Raw genomic sequence first — 25,579 nt, 5'->3', positions numbered from 1 at the left:
GGTGCGTTTCGGAAGTAGCCTAGTAGCCTAACCAAACCACTCGAAGGGGGTCCGGGGGGTGGGCATGCCCCCCTGCAAGAAAACTTAACTAGCGTTTAAATTCATCAATCTGCACAGTAAATCGGCCAGTGTTAATTTTACTCTATGGGTGTTAATTTTAACACTATTCCAGAGTTTATATAATCCTCACTCATCAGTGTTAAAATAACACTTGCCATAGTGTTGCCGTATTAACACTAGCCTAGTGTTTCATAATTAACTCTATCAGAGTTAAAATGAACTCTATTGGAGTGTATCATTAACTCCATCAGTGATTCATAATTAACTCTATTGGAGTAATTAATTAGTTTCTAGAGCCATATATTTATCAAAATAAACATATTAAACAAACCACAGCAAATTAATTACTTTTCTTTTTTTATTAACATTTGCCATGATATGGCTCAAATCAATGTGCAGAGGTACAATATATGTCAAAGTTTGGTCCATAAGCATTTTGTTGAGCAAAGGCCTTATACTCATACAAATCATTGACTTTAACAATAAAACAATGTTCCTTACAATCCATAACCACATATGCATGAAAATGCTCTGCAACACTGAGTAAACATTTCATAAACAAGAAATAAAACAATATAATCAAGAGTTTTTTACAATTTCACAAACTTGTGTTTTGCTTCAAACCTATTACTAGAGATGTGCAATAATGGGCCAATTTTCCATAAGCAAGACAGATAATGCACCATGAAGTGATGTTACATGTGGGTATACCCAAAGTCCTTTTAGGCAAGTCCCTCCACTCAGCAACCATATTGCAACGCATTTTGGGCACTTTCGGCAGGCTTCACAACACCAATCTTGCTCCAGCGGCAAGATCACAACACATGATTGGCACAATCAATGTCTTCACAACACACCACATGATTGGCTCAATGTATTTACATGTCCACGTTTTGCCACGGAGGGGGGGGGTGATATATGTAGACAACACCATACGTTACAAACTAACCCCATGCATTTCTATGGAGGATTTTTTGAGTGCTGTGTCTCCTCATTAGAAAGTCTACCTCCTTAAAAAGCTCATGGTGTTCATGTATTCCAAGGCTCCCGAGCTGTTCTTGACCAAACGCTGCGACACTCGTTGCTTTAGGCGCCATGCCAGATAGCCCGTCCCTCTTCCAGCATCGTAGAAGTGTTCCTGCAAAATAATGTGGGCAAGAACTATGATTATCCAGATCAATAGTTGAACATTATTATTATATATAACCTTAAATGGAAATGAGTAAAATCTTACATAGCCATTGGTGGAGTAAGGATCCCTGAGATTAGGAAACAGTCACAATGCCGAGTGCATATCTTTTTCCTTGACTTCGTACTGGTATCCTAAAAACAATAGGAAAATTATATTAGATATATTCAGACAACATTACAAGCTATAAAATGGAAGAGTGATTAAACATGGATTATGGATAAAATGTAGACTTAACGCTTCTTGCCACTAAAATATGCTTAAGTAATATTACATTACATTAGGCTAACACATTTTTAACCAAAGCGACTAACATGGTAGCAGTTTAAGTTTTAAAGCAATTCTCCCAACAATTTTAGGACAATTTAAAAACAGTAGAGTACAGTAAGAATAAGTGCATCAGTGAGTGCTGTTTTTAAACAGTTGAGTGTCAGTTCAAGACAGGTGGTAAGTACTAGGATCAGCAAGACTTGTTGTAAGTAGTGCTATGAGAGGAGATGTTCTCTAAAGAGCTGGGTCTTCAGGAGTTTTTTGAAAATGGAGCCACTGTGTAGTTGGTAATAGACATCCCTACAGCTAAGGTTCTACCTTATAGCATTTATCAACCCTACAATCACCAGTTCAATATTGTTTTTACACAGCAATTCTACTACCTAATACCTGGATACATTAATGTACCTAATACATTAATGTAGGGTTTTCTTGTCACTCTGCAGGCAGGTTGTGTGAGGCTATATGTGCACAATAATGATTTTTCATTTTATTTCACATTACATTATTCACCCTATTACATGCACTCTATTTTTCTCACTCAAACAGTCAATTGTGATGTTATGTTACAATGTTCTCTCACTTTGAATGAATGGAACGATAACATTGGATCAATGTAAAAATGGCACTACCACTGAAAAGTCTGAGTAGGGATGTCCTGAGATAACCCCACCCATGGAATCCCTCTCGTTCAGTCAGAAAAGAGTTAATAGTTTGACTGGACCTAACTGTTGTATACAATTAGATTAATTTATTCAAAACAAAACATACCCATGGACCAGGATATTCAGAAGATGCCTTCTTGTACAGTGTGTCAAGGTGCTCTACTATACTCCTCCATTATTTCCTCTCCCATTTAACTCTTCTCCAGAACCTCCTGGACCATCTATGCGTAAAAAAAGAAACAATAACAGTGATACACTTGTAAAGAGAAAACTTACATGCACCCTCTAAAAAGTGTAAATCCAGAGTACAAACAAGAAAGCTAAGGGGGCAGCTAGAACGTCAAAAAACAAATGCTATTTAATACCACTGATAGTGCTCAAAATATAATTACACTTCTGTGGTTGTGTGATGAGGGTCTCTACAGACAAACAGAAGTATTGTAAACTTGGAAAGTGTACAGAGAGATTATAACAAGACCTGTATCTGAAGGAAGCAAATTGCTTGGCTTCGTGTTCTAGTAGCATGAAATCAGTGGGATTTTGATCTTGCAGCACTGGATCTGCAAGCAGATCTGACTGAATCTAATAAACATACTTTACGTTCAGCCAGATCTGTGCAGAGCTGCAAGATTGAATGTGCCCACTGATTTGACACTACCGGAACACAAAGCCAGGCTTCTGCATTTTGGAGACGAGACAGACAAGGATTTCTCCTAGTGATATTTTAATTTTAAATGCTCACCTGTTTGGCCTTTTTCTGCTGAATCTCCTATGGCAGAGGTGTTCTCTTCTTTTGCACCAGTGGATTGATGTGCCTTGTTTGAAGAACAAAAGGACTTTGGCTAAACCACATAAAACCTCATCTTCTCGAATTAAACTTTGAAAGGAAAAACCAGGCTGCAGTTTGAGGTACTTTTTTCTCCATGGTACTGGACATTGATGAGCATTTTGCTGACCCTGTTAAAACAAAGAAAATGATTACATCAATACAAGAACAACAATGATTTGACTATCAGCAGTATATCAACTAACCAGCAAAGGACTTCTAAACTTTATTCTGACATTATTTACCACAGGTTACCAAATGTTTCAACCGCAAGTGTTTTGTCTTAAAATATGTTCATATAATCCCTACTTTTTAAGCAACATGACTGGTAATAACTTAAATAATTTCATTAGGCAGTAAACTCGTCTACATTTTACCATATCCATAAAAAAACTGCTCATAATTTCAGAGAATAAACAGGTGCAATAATTATGATGATACTGCAATAAGTTCACAACCACTACATTTCAGCACTCCATGAAATTATGCAGAAGTGGTCGCCTGTGTTGTTCAGATAGTTAATCCAGAGACTTTCTTATGAGGAGACACAGCACTCAGAAATCCTGCATAATGCATGGGGCTAGTTTGCAGTTGCCTATAGGCTACACATATCCCACCCCTTGCGCGGCAAAACGTCGACATGTGAATATATTGAGCCAATCATGTGGTGTGTTGTGAATACATCATGCCAATCATGTGTTGTGATCTCGCCGCTGGAGCAAGGTTGGTGTCGTGAAGTCTTTCGCATTTCTGCCGAAATCGATGCCTGATAAGTGCCCCAAAAGCATTGCAATATGGCCGCCGAGTGGAGGGACTTGCTTAAAAGAACTTTGGTTAATCTAATTATTATGTGATTGCCATCTATACATGCTATATCTTCCTTTTTCAGGACAGTCTGGGCTACACATATCTGTGTAAGTGAAATTGTCTGGAATCTGGCAATATAAGAACCATGACATGGTGGTGTATGGCTAAGCAATTTACAAAGATGTAGACTACCGGTCAAAAGTTCGGGGTCACTTAGAAATGTCCATTTCACTCCATTATATACAGAATACCAGCTGAGATCAGGTGCATTGTGTGATCAGGTCAGGATCACGACTAATTGCAATCACCTGGGCGTGCGGGCTGGGGGTCATGGGTACGTAACTTCCTTCCCGACAAACACAAAAGAAGCTCTCCCAAATTGTTTGGTACGCAAGTTGCTTGTCGCTGGTCGGTACAAACCGCGCACTTCATGCTGGGTTTTGGTTGCGAACAACTCCCTCGCTGTGGTCTGGACTGTCATCTCCTCCCTACTCCTGTTTCCCTGTGACTACCAATGCGAATGCTGGACGTGGAGCTGACACACTTCCCTCCTCTGCTCCTGTTCCCCTGGGCTAGCTCGCATTGTGGAAAAGGCCGAGATCACAGCTGGCTGTCTATTACAGTTTGACCACTGTTTTTCCCCCATTAGAGTTTCTTTTGGTATTAGTCAGTGTTAAACTAACAGCACGTCAAAGTTGGATGTACGGTATGCTTGTTTGTGTTGGTTTATTTTCTTTGTGTTGTATGCTTGTCTGAGTGTGATATACTGGTGCATTTACACTGTTTGCCAGGGTCTGTTACACGACCAGGTGTAGTGCTGTTGCCATCCCTGAGCTCATATTAGCAGCCAGTTAGCGATTTCAGACTGTTACTCCGAGGCTATTGAGACTTATCCCTCCCCCCGGCAGTATTAGTTTTTAATGGGTTCTTGTAACCCCTGACTTAGCTTATCCACACGGGAGACTGTTACTCCTGGGGCATAGGGGTCTATCTATGCCCCAGGTGGTATTAGTTCATATTGAGTTCTTTGTGACTCCCAACCTAGTTTCTCCACACAGTAGACTGTTACTCTTGGGCCATAGGGGTCTATGTCCCAGGTAGTATTAGTTCATTATAGCTTCTGCTATTCATTGTAGCTGTATCGGTAGCACTCCACTGGCGCTGAATAGCGTGTTTGTCTTGTTTTTGTTTTGTCTTGTATTGTTTCCTTTATTGAATGCCCCCTCCTTCCCCCTGTTTGCTAGTATGGCCTGCTAGGTCTATTAGGTAACACAGTTAAGGTACTCTAGGACTGCCGCCTTCCCCTAGTTTGCGGTGAGGGCACATTCTAGTGGTTGAGCGTGTACTGAACACCTATTTATACTCGTGTGGGTTGTATTTAGAAAGCTTGAGTGTTACACTTGTGTTTGTGTGTGTGTATGGCCATAGATCACTTTTGGGGCTGGGCAGCCATCCGAGGGTTACTGTACCTGTGTTAATTCAGGCCGTGTAGCAGCCACCAATCCACTGGGCATTTAATTTATGATTATGTGTATTACATTTTGTTTTCTTTGATTATTTTGTGTTGTGTATTGTGATTTTGTTTTTATCGGATTTACCTACTGTACACCCCTGACATCCGTTTTAAACGAAGAAAATAAATAATAAATATAACATTGTTTATACTACTGCCTCTGTCCTCATCCATTTAGTTGGATAAACCTGAGGGCCCTGTCCCAATTGTTTAAAAAAAAAACAAAAAAAAAACAGGACAGCACTTTTTATATTATAGGCTACATTATGTGCTTACATAATTGCAAAAGGGTTCTCCAATGTTTTCTCAGTTGGCCTTTTAAAATGATATCAGATTAGTAAACAGAATGTGCGTTTGGAACATTGGATGAATGGTTGCTATGAATGGTGGCTAAGCTTATTAACCTATTTAGTGAAATATGCTTTATGCAAACAGCCATCCTCATCATGTCATAGGCTAGGCAACAACTGTTGCAGTCAGTTTTGGCAGTTATTTTGAATTTAGGACAGGGTCTGTGCCATCCTAAGTTAGGAAGTTCTTGAGTTATGGTTCTGTAATGGCCAAATTCCTATCTTAAGTTGAGATAGGATTTTTTCTTAAATGCAGTTAGGAACATGCTTCTGTAATACCAAAAATCCTAGATGCCATCATAAACTGAGATAAGATAAGATTTCAGAATTAGGAAGTTTCTGTAATGAGGCCCCATCTCTTCTGATGATTTTATTTTAGGCTGCAGATGTTGCTATCATTTGGTGTTATGCAAGCAAAAAGCAAAAGGCTTATATTTGAATTATATATTTTTAGTATAAGAACTTTTAGTTTTCTTCCATTAATATATTTCAGGACATAGATAGGCCTAGGTCTTGTTTATAATCAGCCAAATATAACGCATAGTACATTCACCTGCAGGCTATGCACAGCAAGTAACTTGGGACCGCCTGGTGGTGGGTAGCACACGTTACACGCTTCAAGGAAAACGAAACTTAATTGTCTGGTTGTCTAGTTTATCATCAATGATGGCAGGGAGAAATAAAGACTACATATCTTTGCATTCCCCTGTTTATTAACCTACTCAAAGACAAAATAAGAGATTACTATGCACGTGCATTTGATCCCTGTAGGTGTATCAGCTGAGTTTGTTTTTCTTCAATGGGCTTTTTTTTTATCAAAAAAACATACCGTACATGGAATGACATGATAGATGATGTGTTAACAAGTACAATGCTTTGGTCACATTTCTTGTACAGAAAGAGCTACAGAAGACACAGCAATCATCTCAACAGAAAATCCAGGCAAAAGAAAATAACAGAATTTAAACAAGCTATGGAGTCCTTGACAGTAAGTTTCAAAATTATACATACAGTATGTGTTACTGTTAATGTAAATGCTGCAGCACTCCAATATTTGTGTGTTTTCAACAGAATTCAGAGCAGGTAGTGATGGAAGACACTGAAAAGGTCTTTGAGGAGCTGGTCCGTATGGTTAAGGAGAGGTGCTCTGAAGTGAAAGAAGTTATCAGAACCCAGAAGAAAGCTGAACTAAGTCAGGCAAGAACACTTTTAGATCAGCTTCATCAGGAGATTGCAGAGCTACGGAAGAAAAACTCAGAACTGGAAGAGCTTTCACAGATCGAAGATCACCTAGATTTCCTGCAGGTAATTGGCTATATGGATAATGCAAATTCACACATATACAGTATGTCTGATTGTGAGAACCCCCCCCAATTCAATTCAAAAGGTGCTTTATTGGCATGTCAAAGCAATTGTTACATAAATGTATCTGGACATAAACAATTACGCAAATTAATTAATATATCTCTCTCTCTCCTGTCTTTGTGTCTGTGTGTAAAGTCTCAAAAGTGTAGACAAGCCTGTCATTCCGTGTTCCCTATGAGCCTAAAGTTGTACCTGGGACAAACATTAACCCCCAAGCTTCATTTGAGAAGGTCCAGCCATGTCTCGCTGAACTGAGGAAAAACATGGAGGGTCTTTTGACTATGGAGTTTAGGAACATATCTGATATCAGTGGGTATTTTGAAGTTTATAAAACAGGTTGACATCACATGTATATGTTCCAGTAATTGTTTACAGAGGGATGGGTTTTTTTTTTCAGTAAAGAGAGACCATATTGTACAAGCAGCACCAAAAGAAGGTAAGTGTATGTGTGCACACTTTTGCACACATTTCATGGCAAATATTACATGCATTGTTGATAACTAAGACTTTAGGTTGTTTTTTTGACCAAGTACACAGTTTATTTAACTGTCATCATTCCTTCTATTACACTTTAGAGCCATATGCAGTACCCACAACGGGAGAGAGCCTGTTGAGATGTGAGTGAAAGCAATAGAGTATATATATTGAAAGCAAATGTCAACAAAAAATACTTATGCACATACATATGTGAACAACACATAGAAACTAAAAACATATGTTTATATGCTGGAGTTAGATAGCAGGATGACAACCGACAGAAAGTAGAAAGCATTAATCTGCTCCTCCCAAGAGAGGAGCCTCTCATCCGTATTATGTTGGCAAGAGTATACTGTAGGAAGGACTTCTCTGAATAAGTTTTTGCATATTTTTTCCAATGTTTCTACAAGTTTCAATGGTTACAGTACTTGGTTTGTTTTCCACAGATGCCTCTCACCTTATACTGGACTCAAATACAATTCAAGGACAAGTCTGCCTGGTGAATATAGGAAGAGGCATATCATCTAATTTTGTACAGTCATCAAGCCATCCCTTTTCGGGAAATGGTGGTTTCAGCTTTGGGAGTTCTGCCTTTGGGACAGGTGGACTGAGTAAAGGGAGTGCTGTTGATCAGATGTTAGCTTATAAAAACTATGGCCATGTGTTATGTGCAGGGAGGTTGTCTGGTCACAGTTATTGGGAGGCTGAGTGGTCTGAAAGTAATGCCGAGGTAATCATGGCTGTCACATACACAGGCTCCGGCAGGCTCGGAGAAGACTTAATGTCCTGGGCCTTGCTGTGCTCTCACTCAGGCTATAGCTTTCAGCACAACAATGTAAAAACTCAACTTACTACCTTACCAGGTGGGATATCCCTTTTTGGAGCAAAACTGTTCACCAAAGTTGGTATATATCTGGATTTTGATGCCGAAATTCTGGCTTTTTATACAGTCTCTGATAGAATTTCCCTTCTTCATAAAGTTCAGACCTCTTTCACTCAGGCTGTCTACCCTGCTTTTGGTATGACGGGGACTGGCAGTGGCACCTGTACTCTCAGTTCAACTGTCCCAAGTATGTTTGGGGTGGGTGGGTTATTCGGCAATTAAGCAAAATCATTGTTTCTAAATTGAGTTGACAACAGTCAAATAAAGCCACAGATCTTGGAAAATATCTCATGACATAAAATTGTATTCATTCATTCATTCATTCATTCATTCATTCATCTATCTCGTTGGTTCTTAACCCCCAGAGGGGTCGCCAAAAATATTGGCTTCTGATACGTTTTCAACCCTGCCTTGTGCATACATGGTTGAAAACATATCAGATTCTCAGAAATAATCACGTTATGCAGTCAGCTTAAGATGGCTGCAGGTGGCTACATGAAGTCAAATCTCCCTAATGTGATGCATAAAAGGGAAATAGCTTACATATGTCTGAAGTAGTGAAGTTGTGTTACACATTCTGTTCTTTCACCAGTAGTGGGGACCTTTGTTATTCTCTACATGATCTCCATGTGGGTTCTTCAAATAGTTACAGAATTTATTTTTCCTCTTTGTAGGTGATCATATACAAAATGTAAAAAAATTATTGTGTCTAGTACTGTATATATTCATCATACCCTCTGTTACATGCCCTTCTCCTTCAACCATACAGTATATTTCCTTCACATCAATGCAGAATTTATCTGACATATCTGGGACGTGATAAACAGATCACTCCCTGCATTACATTCCTACAAGAAAATAGGTGCAGTCTCAAATTTGAATGAATGATGAACACTGTACTCTTCATTACCCCATCTAGCCTATCTGTCTTTGTTCCCATTGTATGAGAGGTGCACTCTTGACTTAGCTGGAGAGGATTGACTAGTCACATATAGACCCTTTCAACAATAAAAACAAAAACAATGCTTGAATGTTCTATTTGGGCCCCAATCTACTTCCTCTGCATTAAGATAACATATGGAATGTTAAAAAGGAAGTCTTGTGGGGCCAACTATGATGCTGATAATGGAACTCTCTTGAAAGGGTCCATAACCATCAGCTGTTGTAGATGATAGCGTACTGTGCATCAACATGAACCTGTTCATTCATATTCTGGTTGTCTTGTCTACAACAGTCACAAATACAAGTGGACAAAAACTATGCCAACAAGCATTGCAGCCAGAGCTCAATTTCACAGTTCACATTGATTGGGTTATTAGTGTTTATTAGTACAATTTTGTGGGTCATCATCAGCTTTCTTAATAAAATATAAAGAAGCAGACCACCAGCAACATTCTAAAATGGTAAATGGGCTAAAATCTAATTCCAGCAAAACAAAAGTCTTGTGTTTATCTCTTGGTAACATAAAATGAGAGTCATGTGAACCTGGAATTAGTGACAGGAGGCTCTCTGTTTGTGTGTGTGTGTGTGTGTGTGTGTGTGTGTGTGTCTGTCTGTGTTTATCAGAGTGGGTGTGTGCATGGAGGCACATGCTTTGTATGTCTCTTGCTCTCTCTCTCTCTCTCTCTTCTAATCTTGGTTTGCTTAAAGGAGCTTGATGTCTACAACTCCTTCAGATGAAGCAATTGATGAGGCTATGGACAAGACTGCCTTTACTTTTGTCCGGATGCTGAGTTTTTTATCGTCATGAATGTGTTTGCCAACTGTCATCATGGAGTAATGGGTGAAGTTTTGTTTCTGATTTCAACACATGCTATAGGGTAAGAAACTGGATTGTTTACTGTTTTATAGTATTCTGTATGACGTTCATACAAGAGTTAACTGGTTATCTATTTACTTACGAATCTGAATTGGTATAATGTATTTTCTTTATGTAACATGATTTGAGAGTGTGCATTCCTGTTTCTGATGAATTCAACAGCATGCAGTTGTACCAAACCCACTTAGTATTTCCTGAAACAAGCCTGGTCAGTTACACACTGTCATACCACTGCACAGTCTCTCTCTCTCTCTCTCTCTCTCTCTCTCTCATATATATACACATACGTAAACACAAACACAGGACAGGAAACACACAGGACAACATACATGAACTGCATTCACAATAATGGTTTTAATGAGGTTGCTATTCTACAGTCAGGCCACTGGGTGGAGACAACACCTTTTCAATCTAATCAACAACCCATCATGATATTAGGTGAGTTAACTCTTAACAATTTTAAGTTTTTCATGCTCTGGGCAATTTCTGATGGGCTTGATGTATGCACAGTTCTCAGCTCTATGTGTATCTGTCGTTTAGGACTGGTTGCTGTGCTTTTCCTCGTGGAGAAATTGAATGCAGAGTTGGGCACCACCCCGAACTTGAAGCACATTGTCATTGGGCGATGCTACAATTATATCACCTTAATCAATCCCAGTTCCAGGTAAGGCTAAAACAAGATTTTTTCTTAAAAAAAGAGAAACAATTTGTAAATACGTTTCATACCCTTATCCAAATTTAAAAATAACACTCACTACTTTTCAAAAGTTTGGAGTCACCTAAAATGACAGCGAAAACAGCAAAGACAAAGTAATGTGAAGAAGATCCTAAAATTAAATTTATTCAACATTGTACAGCAAAACAATAAACAAAAACAACAATAATAATCTTCAACAAAGACACCCTTATCTCTAGCTCAGGCATGCACAGGGCTCATCTCAAAACTCTATTTGCAAACGGCCTCTCTCCTCGGTCCTCGGCCCTTGGTCCTCCTGCTCGTGCCCCGGAAATCTTTCAAAGCTCGACGTCATCGAGGATGTCTCATTTATTTAATTGCAACCAGAGGAGGCAAGACCGAGGAGAGAGTCGGAATTGTGCGATCATTGGTCCAAGCTGCCAAGGTAAAATATTCCCTCCCATGTCTTGACGTGTGAGTGAGCATCTCATCTGTCATCTGTCTCTCCTTCGTTCCTCCATCCTCCTATCGTTCCTTCCTCGTTTTCTTCATCAAATTAATTAGAAAGAGGGATTAGGAAAAGGAAGGAAGGAAGGGAGGGAGGATAGACAAAAAGACAAATGATAAGAACCCACAGTGTAGCTGTCAACAAAGGGACATAGACAAAGAGAGGAGAGAGAAATCATCTACACTTCTGTCAGGAGAGGAAAGGGAGAGGAACATGACTCCAGAAAACTAACTCTCAATGTTCAACCGCACAACCATCACACACACATACACTTCTCAACTGGTGTGCTGTGGGCAAAGCAATGTGTCTCTCAACTGAACAATGCATAGAAAAAATATGGACATAAGAATGAACACCCCTGCTATAGCCTTTAATAAAGTGTGAGGCAAAATCAGTAACCATAACTCGATGTGCCTTGATGTTTTGGTTTGACCTTTGGTGTGCCTTAACCCCATAAAGGTTGGGAACCCTTTGACCTTTAGGCCTACTTTCCAGTTATGGTTCACGGTCACCTCAATGCTCTGTTTTTTTTTTCTTTTTTTTTCTTAGATATGACCTTTGACCTTTAGGCCTACTTTCCAGTTATGGTCCACGGTCAGCTCAATGCTCTGTTTTTTCTTCTTCTTAGATATGATTGTGAAGGGATCTGGAGAGAGTTTGAGGAGGCAGTGGTAAGAAGGACTCCCTGTAGTGTGCGAGTAAAAGACTACCAACGCATGTTCAGAGCAACTCCACAAACGCTGCCCTGTGACAAGGTAGGTGCCATGGTATGGATATAACTAACACTAACACATGGTCATTAAATATAATATTAATAATAATACATTTTATTTAAAACGCTTTTCAGGAGCAATACTGCAATACACTCTTATGGAATCCTTTTTGGAAGTAGATCATCTTTATTTTAAACAAAAGTTTTAAATGCAGTAGTTTTCAAGGTTGTGACTGGTTTCTGAGATTTTGAAAATTGGCAAGAAGGATCTGACAGAGCAAGATTCGTCTGTTCCCCAGGCTAGTGCATAATGCAGTTATGAGTAGAATTAACCTATCATCAGTCAAAATAATGCAATTATGAACAGAATTCACCTATCATCTTTTAATGTTTCAGTTTTGACCATTAAAATGCTACCAACAACGGAAAACATCTGTCGGGAAGGTTCATATGTGTCAGAACTTTATGGGACAGTAGATGCATTAGATTTGTGAATATTGCAGAAAATATAAGTAATATGACTCCATTTAATAAGTTAATGACCGACACTATTACTAAACAGTTTATTAACCAAATAGCAGCAATGGCTGCAATACATAGAAATGTATCAGGTTCATTTGTAACACCAATATGGCACACATCCCGCCCCATCCTGTAATGTAAGAAACCAACCAATCATGATCAGACTGCTGCCCATATAACAAGGATCAATTAAAGACCAAACATGAATATGTTTCATTAATACACTGTACAATTGCTCACCTTGAAGCTTTCTGTGACCCTGGTGCATAGAACCAGATCAAAGGATGCAGGAGATGCCATTCAGATAGATAGATAGATAGATAGATATATAGATAGATAGATAGATAGATAGATAGATACTTTATTAATCCCTAGGGATCCCTCCCTATCAATTCACAGCACTGTGACCAGGCCTTGGGTACTTGATATAGACTAATCAGTCCATGGATGCAAACAGTTCAAGTTGGGAAGCTGTAGTGTAACTTGCCTCCAGCGTGGATTTTACCTTACAAAGTCTTTGTCTCTGTCTTCGTCTCAAGCTGCTGTTCTGGAGTAAGACACACGATCTGGTACACAGCTACTCTGCAGTTACTCGTCGTTTCTGGACCTTGGAGGACACGCTGGTTGGATACATGTTCAATGACCTCATCTGGTGTGGGAAGGAGGAGAAAGATAGAGGTACAATCTACATTTCTACACAGTGGGCCTAAATATAGATATATATATTGTCATTTATCTGACTTTATTCTCGTAACGTTTCGACTTTACTCTCGTAACATTACGACTTTATTCTCGTAGCGTTACGACTTTAATCTTGAAGTACAATACTTTTTTTTTTTGCGTGGCCCTAATACTCTTCCGTAGGGTTGCCTAATTTAGCCGGGTAAGTTTACAGTTGTGTTAATTATGTTTTTTATGAATCCGCCTAGGGACAATAGATGAAAATTCCCTATGGTGCTAACTCTATCATATTTACATTGTATACTGATGTCCATTAATATGCGCTGTCCCTATCTAAATAAACAATTAAATAAATAAAAGACCCGTTGTACATACATACCTTATACAACTGGTTAAAAAAGATCTGGAGGGGGTTCATTTTGTTGTCATTTTTGGTTATCAGGATTCAATTTCAGTGCCTGTCCTGAATGGTCTGATTGTGTGAACCATCCTGTTTATTCTCTCTGGAAACAGGCATCACAGAACGTGAGAGTCTACATTTTAGACATTATTTTGTTGCATTTAGAAATTGACTATTCAAGTAAGTAAGACTGTTTTGTAGTTTGCAGAAGCCGCTTGTGGTAACATCACTGTCATACTTAATGGATCCATTAAAGATGCATTTAACAGGAAAAGGTAGGCCTAATTTTGGATTCATGAATTTGAGAACTATCTGCATTGGATTTTCATATTTCATTCTTGTGCAAAGTTCACAAATGTATGTACTTGAGTTTATCTTTCCTCTTGCCCTCTCAGTATGTTTGGGGGTGTGGAACTGGACAGTCTGAACCCGAGAATGGTGAATCATGTTAACATCAAGGTGGTAACCAACTTGGAGGGACCATTAATGTGAGACTCTGGGTGCAGGGTGTGAGAGATATGTAACTATGTAGCACGGTGTTACTGACAACACAAAGCAAACAACAACTGCATTATGACTCTCTCTGGTCTTTGGACTTTCAGCAAACCTCAGAATGACATATGAATCATGTTCAAATGACACTAAAGGCATACCCAGTAAGCTAAAAATTATGCCAAGCAGATTTTCATTCACATTGAAATTGTTTTGTGTCTGGGACATTTTTCTCTTCTTTTCATGTATGATGATTTTGAACAGATTAATTTAGTAGACTAATGGTTTTGCTTTCTTCACCAGAGAGTCTTGTACAGAGGGATCCATTGTGGACCTGATCAAAATCCTCCAAACCAGAGGCTTCCGGTGGACCTGCACTGATTATGACCTGTTAGTTTATATATTTATCATAGACGGATGTTTGCTTCATGTTGTTGTGAGGGGAAAAATGTCAAATAATTTATCGAAATCTGTGTCTTCACTCTCTAGGACTCTGATGATTCTCCAATGTATGAAGAATCCAAAGCAGTACTCCTGCCTCACCTGTGCAGACAGCCTCTTGAACAGGAAGAAGCCAGTTCTGTAATGTTCCTGGATGCATAGTCATTGTTACACATTGATTGTGCAAATGGTCAATTAATCGATTCATTAATTGAGGATACCTTGATTATAGTTACCTTAACTCAGAAACCCTACATTAACTTAATAGTGATGATTAGGTTTTAGTGTCTTTGTACATTTGGTCATTGTTTTTCATTTTCAAAACAAACATGAGAAAACAAAAAAGGCCTGTTGCTTTGTTGTAATGCAAAATTTTTATATTGGAAAAAATATAAAATAGAACACATAAAATTGCACCTATGCGCCTGTGTTCATGTCCTTACAGGAGAACAGAACACATTGGCACGTCAACTTTTCTAGTGAATTTGTTATTGAACAATTGAGAAAGGGTGGCCAGCTTTTTTATTCCTCTACAAACTTTGAAAAGACTTCAAGTTAAAAAAAGTTCTTATCTTTGCAAGGTAGAGATTAGTGTTTGATGGTGAGAGGCCCAATGCAGTGAACTTGGAAACCAGTTTGGAAAATGGTTAACTTGAACTTGCAAGAGAAAGCCAGACTGTTTACCCTAACCCTACTGTGATTCAATATTCAATTGACTGAATGCAATTAATGCAATTGTTGCATTGATATATCTGTGGTGCTTCACTTGTGCATAGCCTAATGGTTGTAATGCAAGTGAAGAGATAATATGACAAACCCAGTGCACACCTAACTGTCACAGCTCACATTTCTTACTTGGAATGTATCATATCAATTTGCATGTGATAGATGAGCACCAGCATATAGTTACACTGTACTCAGATGGCCTGCATTCCAGGGTCAGTTCTCTTGTATAAAATGAACTGGCTTGCCATATTTAAGGAACACTGACAAAAGCACATTTAAATATCACATTGATGACACTGATAATATTCATTGATTACATTCACAATGACAGGCCTAATAAAAGGTTAACAAAAAACATCCACACTCAGGTAAGTTATAATAAAATAACAGGGGCGAAGGGGAGGTGATTATCTGAATAAAATAGCTTACTGGATTTGACACCTCTAGAGAGCTAGGGGGAGAGAACCACAGTGGATCAGGCTGAATGACAAGCATAGCTTTCTTATCGAAGAGTTGGAATTGCGAGAGATATGCCTACTGTAATTCGCCAAATTCCGAATCAAATGCAGAGCAGAGTATGCGCCCTAGCTGGATATAAATAGATTGCGCCCAAATGTGATTCACATGTCTCGTGTCAAACATCGACGACGAAGGGGCTAACCTTTGTCCCTTCTGCAGTTAGCAAGCATGTGTGTTGAGTGAAACGCTGGCATTGACTGTTATTGCTCCTGTCGCTAAAGGGACAAAGTTGTTTGGAAAACGTCTGCTCGCCCGCTGCGTGGTGCAGTAACAAAATGGTTTATACGGAGATCAACCGAACCTCAAGTCCAAAACGGAGAAATCATCTGCTTATTTGTCTATGTGTGGTGTTAATGGCCATAGTTATCCTATCTGTTACACTTGGACTTACTCTTGGAACTAGTTCGTCCAGCAGTCTAAAGGCAACATTTACGAATAGATGCCAAACTTATTTAAAAGACAACGGCGCAACGACGAGGTAATGACAATTTCAACAGCCACATTCAATTTAGATTTTATACGCAAATAATATGAGTTACTAGAACAAGCTAGCAAAACATTTGTTTTAAGGCTCCCCTTTGTGTCCGGAAGTGGAATATGGTCAATTTGGATATGTTTACATTTTGTAGAGCGCCACTACAGATCGGATGGTATATATGTGCCTGAAATGAGTTTTCATATTGAAATTGCAGTAGATGTTATTCCATGCTTGCCTTGCAAAAATATAGTGGAAAAGCCAGTAACAACACAAAATTGCCTCCAACAATTATGGTTATTGTTAGGCCTACTATTATTATTGGTGTTATTATTGACGTGTCTATAAGTGTCTGCATACAAACTAAGCACATGAGAGCATGGAACTGGTAATCTTTGTAGAACATGTTTAGTCAAATGTTGCCTTAGTAAAGTAGTGTCGTAATGGACAGTTACCTGTTTTATGAAATATCAAAAAGTGATGGGAATAGTTAACATGCATACTTTCAGTCAAAATGATTGTGAGAAGATTTGGGAATCATTCAAGCAAGCATTTGTGGGAAGGAATCCATGTGATGTCCCTCCAGACGCATATGACTCCCTATTACACAGAGTGTCCCACGATCCAGCATGTAACCGGGTAACAGGGATCTTTTTTGTTTTCTTCATCATATATATGATATATATATATATATATATATAAAGGGAGGGAGAGAGAGAGAGATTACTTTTTTATTATTTCAGTACTTCATTATGGTAAATTAATATCATGCATGTCATGCGTTCCTCTTATTAGATGTTATTCTGGAGCAAAACTAAAGAAATAGTTCATGCTTTCACTGAGAAAAGGAGCTGTTACTTGACTTTAGAGGACACTCTACTTGGCTTCACCTTGGATGGACTCACTTGGTGTGGCAAAAATGAGAGCCAAGGTATATTAGCATTTGTTTTCTGCAGACACTGAATTATAAACAAAAAAAACAGGATATAAAAAGGTCTTAACGTGTGTGTGTGTGTTTGTGTGTCTTGCAGAAACTTTCACCACAGGATGTCCAGGCTGGTCAGATTGTGTGAACAACCCTGTTCGGTCATTCTGGAATGGAGCCTCAGCAGCAGTGAGTGCTTCTGGCCCGTAGTCTGACATAGCCTTTGTTCCTGTTCTACAGTGTGGGTGAGAATGTCTTCGCCACAGCAGCTGAGCAAACAAACATCAACACCCAACAGGAAAGCTATAATGACAAAAGACATCAACTGAACACAATGATTGTGTTAATATCAAGGCCAGTTGTCATCTCTGCTGGGAAAGGTTTTTCTAGTTCCATCAACATCAGTACAGCTTTGTTTGGAAATGCATGTTTACTTTCTCTCCAGAAGAAACAATGAATGAATGTATATTTGGGAAAGAAAGACTCAAAGTCAATTTTGTTTGTTTTCTTTTTTTTAAAGGTTACATGGTCCATAAGCTTAAGTTAAGACAGGCACTCTAAATCATGCTTCTGGATGCTGGTATAAAACCAGTTATATCATTGTGGCTGATAATGTAGTTCAAACATCCTTTCTTTTGTAACATTCAATAACATTTCTAGTGTGCAGTGTCCAAGTGCTATGCCTTTTATCAGTATTGAATGCTGTTATTTCATAACAATGTATAAAAACCCTCATGTTTGCTTTCCAGTTTGCAGCATCTGCGTGTGGTGATGCCTCTGTCATGCTGAATGGGTCCATAGATATGCCTTTTAATCCAACAAGGTATGCGGCTATTATGATCTGTCTATTACTGTATAAAAGGATTCATTGTTAATATGTTGTTCAAGTAGAATGATGATGTAGGCCTACAGTAAAACCCAGAACAAGCTACAAAACGTTCCCCTCCTTAGCCTATTTTTGTTACTAAACATTTATTTTATTCTTTTGTAGCATTTTTGCATCTGTAGAAGTGAAACATTTCCACTCCTCAATCATGAATGGCTTGACTGTCTTACTTGTTACCAAGGAAACAGACACGTAAGTTCTTTGTGTATTTTGTTCATTTGGTGGCTACATCTGCCCCTTTGCTACAGCATTTCAGGCAGTGTTTGAGTATTAGAACTTGTTTGGCATAATACCACATGTCTGAGAGTTTATACTGTATACAGTACTTTCTGCACAGTTTTTTGAGCTATATCATAGAAAAAGTTTGACAAGAGTTAATTGAGTCCAGAGGAATTTATGGAAAGTGTATATGGTATTTGACATATGTACTTTATACATTTAAGCAATAAGCCCCGAGAGGCCATAGGTTACAGTGATTTTAGAACAGCTAAGGGGCATTGTTTAGCACGACGTGCAGTGGAACCCCCGCATATACAGTACAGAACATGGAAAGATTTCACAAAATAATGACAACGAGAAATGTAACGATTTATTCATAGATAATCATTCTTCCGGCAGTAGTATAGCTAATATAGAATGAAATGTGGTCAACGTGTGGACTTATCCTGGAGTTTACAATGGCATTCACCAACGACAACGCGATTCAGCCAATCATAATTAAGGGCCAAAACTATCCGTTTTAGAAAAGTGTATTTTCCATATGAAATTTGACATTACGGGCCCTATTTCGATTATCTAATCTAAATGCATGGTCTGAAGTGCATGGTGCAAGTGCATTTAGGGTGTGTCCAAATCCACTTTTGCTAGTCTGACAGCAGAATAAATGGTTGTACTTACATGTACATTTGTTAATGAATCATGGGTGTGTTTCAGGTGTAAAAGGCTTAATCATTGAGAGTTCCATCTTCCATTCCCTTTTCAAAGTCAGGAACATTTTCACCACTGGATGTTTTTATTATAATAACAGATTTGCAGAGCAAACGCATCTCTGCAGAAGAAATGGACCTGCTCACATGTGTGAGTGACCATACGCAACAGCAGTTTTCCACTCAAGCTGCATTGCTGAAACGTGGCCATGTATGCACAGAATATATACGTATTCTGCACTTGCGTAGACGTATTGAGTTCAACAATACAGATTAGATTTAGTCAGTTACTTCACAGTACTGACATACAATGGGTTACCGAAACTTAAAAAGAATGAACAGAAACACAGCAACATTTAAAAACAAATAACATTTAAATCAGTGAATGCAAATCCTAAGGACATTCAGCCAAGTACATATTTGCATTGTATTGCTAGGGACTTCAGATCATAAACTAGCTTGATCATGCGCCCTCAAGATAATAGTGAAATTGTGAAGGCTTTTACTTCAGACCAGATATACCAGACCCTTTTAGCTGCCTCAAGATAGCAAAGAGTCAACAATGCACCTGGAGATACCTCATGGTGTCTATGAAAAACCTGTTAGATAGATAGATAGATACTTTATTGATCCCCAAGGGGAAATTCAGGGGGTCTCAGTAGCATACAGACATCACACACAACATGCACTTACAGCAGAAATGGTAAATATAAGTATAAGTATAAACATATAACCAAACTCCACTGTACAATAGAGACAGTAGGAGATACGAAAAACTAACAAAACTAAATACTAAATATACTATATAAATTAAATGTAAGAAATCCAGTGTGCTTGAGGGTGATCAAGCATGAGACGCTTGTAGTGACAGGGCCTGTAGTTCTGTGTGCATGGTGAGGTGCTCAAGAGAGTGAGTGTCATGGTGAAGGTGCAAAAGTAGTCCAACAGTAGTCCTGTATGTATGGTAAGGTGCACAAGAGAGTGAGTGTCATGGTGAAGGTGCAAAAAGTAGTCCAACAGTAGTCCTTTAGTTATGTGTGCATGGCAAGGTGCTCAAGAGAGTGAGTGTCATGGTGAAGGTGCAGAAAGTAGTCCAACATTAGTCCAACAGTGCAACAGTGCAATAATAAGGTCTAGAGACCAGCATAAATAATATAATATGGACAAATAGGAGAGTAAAGTATAATGTAGACAAGGTAATATAATAAACTATAAAAAACTATGTCAGTGCAAGAACAGGTTGAGGTAATAGGGTTACAGCCATTCAGTATTGTAGCAGAAGCCATTGATCATGTGCAGGGGCATAACTATCGGTAAGCAGGGTACGCGGTTGCTTACGGGCCCGGACCAATCAGGGGCCCGCATCACACTGGAAATACATGATTGACGGCCGGGCCCCCCTATCGCAATAATCGTCACTCGCGACCGGGCCTTTCACTGTAAAACGGACATTGTTCAGAGCTTAACACAGCCCAGCATAGTCCATGTTAAGATTATCTTTGTTGGACCAAACCAGGTAATAAATAAACTTGTTTGAGTTTAGGAGCAATGCACCTTGTCTGAAGTTATTCATTAGCCTTTAGGTTAATAGACTAATGATGTCTGCCTATTCACCTATTGCCCATCTTAATGGTTTAAAGTTCACGTATTCTCCATCAAATAGACTCGTTATACATTTTTGCGTGCAAAAATACAACAACATACAACATAGCTGTCTAATATTGTTCACGCTAATGACATTGAAAAAATATGCTTCTTGCTACACTAGGATACTCACCGTTTTTTCCTAACATAATTTGAATTAGAATTCTCAAAGTTTCATGTAGCTCACCTGTGACATCCATCACCTCTGCTCAGCGACTCACATCACTATTCCAGCTGATACATCGGACGCACCTATCTGCGCTCACACATAGCCTACTTTCGCTTTCTAAGAATATCAAAATTACGTTATATATATATATTTTTTTTGGTAAGGGGGGCAGCTCAGTCAAAGAGGGCAGACGGGCAGTTCTATTATGCACTAGTGCTATGTTTGTGGCTAAATGAACGATTTAGCATAACATAATGACTTATCATTAATGCAATTTCATATAGTAGCCTAACCAGCAGTGTTTTTTCATGTGCTAGGCTATAGTGCGCCGTCACCAGCAGTGTTTTTTCATGTGTTGTGCGCCTTCACCAGTATTTTTGTTTTTGTGGTGCGCGTACTCCTGATTTTGTCAGTCATCTCATCTCTTATATGCTGTGTTTCAAGGATCCTATCCTGTCCTATTCATGGTAGCCTACTCGTGGACATTGCGTTATCACGTGCTGTAGAAGGGGGGCCCGCCTTGACAATCCTGCATATGGGCCCGGTGTTGGCTGGTTACGCCACTGATCATGTGTGCTAATATAGCATGAAAAACAGTGTAGCAGGAAAACAGTAGTAAAAACATTAGGCTGACATTAGTACAACAGTAGTAAAACAGTAGTAAAGCAGTAGTGGGCAGTCAGTACTCCAACATGGAGAGGGTGGAGAGGCAGACAGACTAAGCAGAGAAGTCTATCTCTCCTCTTCCCTTTAGTGAAGCATTGAACAGTTCAATGGCCCTGGGGACAAATGACTTCCTCAGCCTTTCAGTTGTGCATGGCAGTGAGCGAAGTCTCCAGCTGATCAAGCTCTTTTGCTTTTTAATAGTGCTGTAGAGTGGATGGCATTCATTGTCCAAGATGTTGATCAGTTTGTTCAGGGTCCTTTTGTCAGATATTGAAGTGATGCACTCCAGTTCAGCTCCCACTACAGAGCCAGTCTTCCTTACCAGCCTGTCAAGTCACCCAGCATCCTTCTTCTTTGTGCTTCCTCCCCAGCATACCACTGCATAGAAGAGTACGCTGGCCACAACAGACTGGTAGAACATCCTGAGGAGGTTGCTGCACACATTGAAGGACCGCAGCCTCCTCAGGAAGTACAGCCTGCTCTGCCCTTTCTTGTAGAGTGCGTCAGTGTTGGCTGACCAGTCCAGTTTATTGTCCAGGTGGAGACCCAGATACTTGTAGGTGCTTACCACCTCCACATTGACCCCATCAATGGAGACTGGTAGCAGAGCGGGCTTAGACCTGCGGAGATCCACCACCATCTCCTTGGTCTTTGAAGTGTTGAGTTGAAGGTGATTGAGTTTGCACCATTGCACAAAGTCCTCCACCAGGCTCCTGTACTCCTCCTCTTGCTCGTCCCTGATACACCCCACAATTGCAGTATCGTCAGAAAACTTCTGCATGTGGCATGACTCGGTGTTGTAGCAGAAGTCAGATGTGTACAGGATGAACAGGACTGGAGAGAGCACAGTTCCCTGTGGCACTTCGTTGCTGCTGATCACAGTGTCAGAGAGACAGTTCTTTAGTCTGACGAACTGTGGTCGCTCGGTCAGGTAGTCTGTAATCCAGGTTACTAGGTGAGCGTCCACACCCATCTGCAAGAGCTTGTCTCCCAGTCTGAGGGGTTGGATGGTGTTAAAAGCACTTGAGAAATCAAAGAACATGATTCTCACAGCACTTTCCCCCTTGTCTAGGTGAGAATGTGTCCTGTGTAGAAGATAAGTGATGGCATCGTCCACGCCCACTTTCTCCTGGTATGCAAACTGTAACGGGTCTAGTACATGGCGTACCTAGGGTTTGAGCATGTTGATGTTAGAGCGACAGGCCTGAAGTCATTAAGCTCACTGGGGTGTGGCTTCTTAGGGACGGGGTTGAGACATGATGTCTTCCACAGTGTTGGAACTTGTCCGAGACGTAGACTCCAGTTGAAGATGTGCTTCAGTGGCTCCCCCAGTTCAGCAGCACAGGCCTTGAGTAGCCTTGGACACAGTCTGTTCATTGTCATTAAAGGAGAATTCCGGTGATTTTTCACATAGATCTGCATAGGTTTGTTGAGGTCATCGAGTATTGTCGGTACGAAATAAAACAAGTTATATTTTTCTATATATAGCTTGAGTTGCTGCTGCCAAAGCTAGAGTAGCCAGGCAGCTACAGTGCTACACTCTGGGCGCATCTTTAACATCATGCCCCCGATTTCTTTACGTTTTATTTCGTACTGACAGTACTTGATGACCTCGACTTTTTCTTTAAGGATGAAAACTATTTCATCATTGATATATCGTAACAAAAAGTCTGAGTCTGCCACTGGTGCTGACTGTAGGATAGGTTATGAATAGTCCTGCAATTGTAACTACTTTTTTTGTCATTTCATCATTAGCAAAACGTGTGGGAGTGATGCCTCACTGAAAGATCTACAAAGTCAGCTGGATCCTAAACTGAAATATACATGCAAAATAGTTCCCCAGTGAGTCCACGTCTTCTGTTTTATTTGCATACATGTGTTTATTTTATGGTTTTGTTTGTTTGCTGACTCTCTCTCTCTCTCTGAATATTCCAGGTCAAAAATTCAGAACTGCATCTCACAACCACAGATAGCCTGTGGTGACTGCTGGTGACATCTTTTCAGTCTACAAGTGGTTTACACATTAACATATCCATGGCCTATCCAGAGGCCTACCCCGATCATTTTCAAATTGTCTTAGAAATTCTGCTAGGGAGTCATTTTCTTTTAACGTGAAATGTTATTAGGATAAAAGTTATTGTGAGGTGTCAGAGAAAGATTGTAAGCTCTAGATTTGGTGTCTATTCCATAGCAGTCAGAATGATCAAAAGATTATGTACGTAACAGTTCACCATTATGCATTTACCTTTGACATGCTATAGCCCATATATATTGTTTCTGTAGTAAAGCTTAATAGCAGCCACAAAAGATATTACAGCAACTTTTTTTTACCTCAATAAGAAAGATAACCAGCAAATAACCACGTTGTACTAATAACTGTTTAAGTGGTCTTTCTTATTCTGTTTTGTATTTTTGTTAGATTTATTGTCATTTGTCAAAGACATTTTAAATCCAATAAGAAACATGAAAGCTCAGTGTGATATGTGCTAGATTCTTTATAATGTGAATTATAACAAGCTGCTTTAGGAAACCATATGTAGAGACGTATGTATGAACTGTCAATCAGTTGTGCGTTTCTACAAAAAAGTTCCATCCTTGCACTCAAAGATGAATGAATGTACATTTAAAACATGATAAGTGAAATACTCTGTTGGAGGGTGTTCAGGTATGAACATAGAGGGTCAATCTAGTCAAACTAATGTAATTAAAATGTTGACAATCGCAAAATATCCATGAACGATGCTTCAGGAACTATACTCTGGACCTGTCATTCCAACTACCAAACAAAGCCCATGTTTGCAATTGAAATGTGTTGGAGCGAGTGTTGGAACACCAAATCTAAGAATGATGGTTCTAACTCCAAAGATTGCGATGGAGGTTAGCCAATTAGCCTTTCTAAAAATGCACCCCAGAAATTATTACATTACATTTATATCAGATATGCAGTAAACTTTCCGGTCCAAAGTACCTGTAACTTGACACATTATATGGGAAACACCTGACCTGATGCTTACTTAACAGCTTACTTAAAAGTTTTCTAAGCACGGTTGGATGACGTCACTCCTATTGACAAACAGAGCTGCTCGTAATATTTGAAACCTGCTAAATTGTGAATGTGTTTCATGTGTTACATTTTGATGGTACTACATATTTTGTATACTTCTGAAAAGATTATATATTATGTTGTTTGAGGAAGGGAAACTAGAGCCTTTGTAAATATCATAGTTTGTCTATTAATCTGTCTTAACAGTAATAAATCCTGAAGAGTCGAAGGCTTGTCTGAATCTGTGTCATTGGCAACTGCAGGTAACCTCTTATACTGTAGGTTATCCTTTCCCATATCCGTTTCCTACTACAATTGAAGAAGTGTGTGTGTGTATCCACTTTTCCTGCACACCACAGTCCTCCAGTCTTGCCCAAACTTGCCACACTTGAGCTTCGCAATCAGTGTTAACCAGAGTTTATAATTTTGCAAAGCATCTGATCTTTTTTTCAACAATGTTTGCATCATGCCTTAACATTTCCATCATGCCCTGCCTTAAAAAGTGCAGAGTCTATAAATTGTTATGGCAAAAAAGCACAAGCCAGTGAATAGCCCATTGTACGGTGTTCATTTTAGGACATCCTCAGACTCGGGTGTCAGACTCAGAAAAACATCGGTCATCTTCAGACAAAACTGCCTCAGCGTCAGAAAAACCTCTGTCATCTTCAGACAAAACTGCCTCAGTGTCAGAAAAACCAGACTCAGAAAAACATCTGTCATCTTCAGACAAAACTGCCTCAGCTTCAGAAAAACTTCTGTCATCTTCAGACAAAACTGCCTCAGCGTAAGAAAAACCTCTGTCATCCTCAGATAAAACTGCTTCAAACCAAACTGCCTCAGAAAAACATCTCTAAGGAGTCAGGTCTCAGAAAAAACGCTGTCAGAAAAAGGAGTCAGGTCTCAGAAAATCAGGTCTCAGAAAAAACAGAGTCAGACGAAAAAGT

At 39.3% G+C, this 25,579-nt stretch overlaps 3 protein-coding genes and 1 long non-coding RNA gene across 6 annotated transcripts; 3 read left to right on the top strand and 1 right to left on the bottom strand.

The window, feature by feature from the left end:
- Positions 1 to 987: 987 nt before the first annotated feature.
- LOC121687925 lies at positions 988 to 3,005 on the bottom strand. The gene is made up of 4 exons (XR_006024454.1): positions 2,927 to 3,005; positions 2,291 to 2,405; positions 1,295 to 1,383; positions 988 to 1,198 (listed from the first exon to the last, which is right to left on the bottom strand). It is a non-coding gene; the product is annotated as an uncharacterized LOC121687925 (long non-coding RNA).
- Positions 3,006 to 6,356: 3,351 nt separating this feature from the next.
- Positions 6,357 to 8,689, top strand: LOC121687920. Of its 2 annotated transcripts, none has more exons than XR_006024453.1 (7): positions 6,357 to 6,447; positions 6,578 to 6,668; positions 6,752 to 6,985; positions 7,181 to 7,354; positions 7,443 to 7,481; positions 7,621 to 7,662; positions 7,969 to 8,689. XR_006024453.1 is itself a non-coding variant. In XM_042067118.1 (7 exons), exons 2-7 carry the CDS (start codon positions 6,654 to 6,656, stop codon positions 8,625 to 8,627), a joined length of 1,149 nt encoding a protein of 382 aa, XP_041923052.1. In that variant the 5' UTR covers positions 6,357 to 6,447; positions 6,578 to 6,653; the 3' UTR covers positions 8,628 to 8,689. The 2 variants fall into 2 exon arrangements, 1 of the variants encoding a protein (XP_041923052.1); XM_042067118.1 differs by having other exon boundaries at positions 7,195 to 7,354.
- Positions 8,690 to 10,117: 1,428 nt separating this feature from the next.
- LOC121687921 (ADP-ribosyl cyclase/cyclic ADP-ribose hydrolase 1) lies at positions 10,118 to 14,986 on the top strand. Its single transcript, XM_042067119.1, has 11 exons — positions 10,118 to 10,225; positions 10,387 to 10,432; positions 10,602 to 10,662; positions 10,765 to 10,888; positions 12,037 to 12,163; positions 13,182 to 13,320; positions 13,766 to 13,848; positions 13,925 to 13,998; positions 14,119 to 14,211; positions 14,519 to 14,605; positions 14,705 to 14,986. The coding sequence occupies exons 1-11, from the start codon at positions 10,152 to 10,154 to the stop codon at positions 14,799 to 14,801; spliced, it is 1,005 nt and encodes a 334-aa protein (XP_041923053.1). The 5' UTR covers positions 10,118 to 10,151; the 3' UTR covers positions 14,802 to 14,986.
- Positions 14,987 to 15,792: 806 nt separating this feature from the next.
- On the top strand, positions 15,793 to 24,851 carry LOC121687922 (ADP-ribosyl cyclase/cyclic ADP-ribose hydrolase 1-like). Of its 2 annotated transcripts, XM_042067120.1 has the most exons (8): positions 15,797 to 16,379; positions 16,886 to 17,015; positions 17,172 to 17,307; positions 17,408 to 17,490; positions 18,051 to 18,124; positions 18,293 to 18,379; positions 23,348 to 23,434; positions 23,528 to 24,851. In XM_042067120.1, the coding sequence occupies exons 1-8, from the start codon at positions 16,177 to 16,179 to the stop codon at positions 23,583 to 23,585; spliced, it is 858 nt and encodes a 285-aa protein (XP_041923054.1). In that variant the 5' UTR covers positions 15,797 to 16,176; the 3' UTR covers positions 23,586 to 24,851. The 2 variants fall into 2 exon arrangements, with proteins under 2 accessions (XP_041923055.1, XP_041923054.1); XM_042067121.1 differs by lacking the exon at positions 23,348 to 23,434 and having other exon boundaries at positions 15,793 to 16,379.
- The last annotated feature ends 728 nt before the right edge of the window (positions 24,852 to 25,579 follow it).

The sequence above is a fragment of the Alosa sapidissima genome, chromosome 17 (assembly GCF_018492685.1).
Source record: "Alosa sapidissima isolate fAloSap1 chromosome 17, fAloSap1.pri, whole genome shotgun sequence".
Classification (NCBI taxonomy): domain Eukaryota; kingdom Metazoa; phylum Chordata; class Actinopteri; order Clupeiformes; family Clupeidae; genus Alosa; species Alosa sapidissima.
The sequence above is the reverse complement of the archived record's forward strand: the minus strand, read 5'-3'. Positions and strand labels throughout refer to the sequence as shown.

Excerpts from the sequence above, each read along its gene's own strand:
- LOC121687921 (XM_042067119.1), top strand. The coding sequence starts at position 10,152 with ATGAATGTGTTTGCCAACTGTCATCATGGAGTAATGGGTGAAGTTTTG. Across the intron at positions 10,433-10,601 it reads TATTTCCTGAAACAAGCCTG|TCAGGCCACTGGGTGGAGAC; the intron begins GTCAGTTACACA and ends GCTATTCTACAG. Across the intron at positions 10,663-10,764 it reads ACAACCCATCATGATATTAG|GACTGGTTGCTGTGCTTTTC; the intron begins GTGAGTTAACTC and ends TCTGTCGTTTAG.
- LOC121687920 (XM_042067118.1), top strand. Across the intron at positions 7,355-7,442 it reads TAGGAACATATCTGATATCA|TAAAGAGAGACCATATTGTA; the intron begins GTGGGTATTTTG and ends TTTTTTTTTCAG. Across the intron at positions 7,663-7,968 it reads GGGAGAGAGCCTGTTGAGAT|ATGCCTCTCACCTTATACTG; the intron begins GTGAGTGAAAGC and ends TGTTTTCCACAG.
- LOC121687922 (XM_042067120.1), top strand. The coding sequence starts at position 16,177 with ATGGTTTATACGGAGATCAACCGAACCTCAAGTCCAAAACGGAGAAAT. Across the intron at positions 17,491-18,050 it reads GGAATGGAGCCTCAGCAGCA|TTTGCAGCATCTGCGTGTGG; the intron begins GTGAGTGCTTCT and ends TTTGCTTTCCAG. Across the intron at positions 18,380-23,347 it reads GTTACCAAGGAAACAGACAC|CAAAACGTGTGGGAGTGATG; the intron begins GTAAGTTCTTTG and ends TTTCATCATTAG.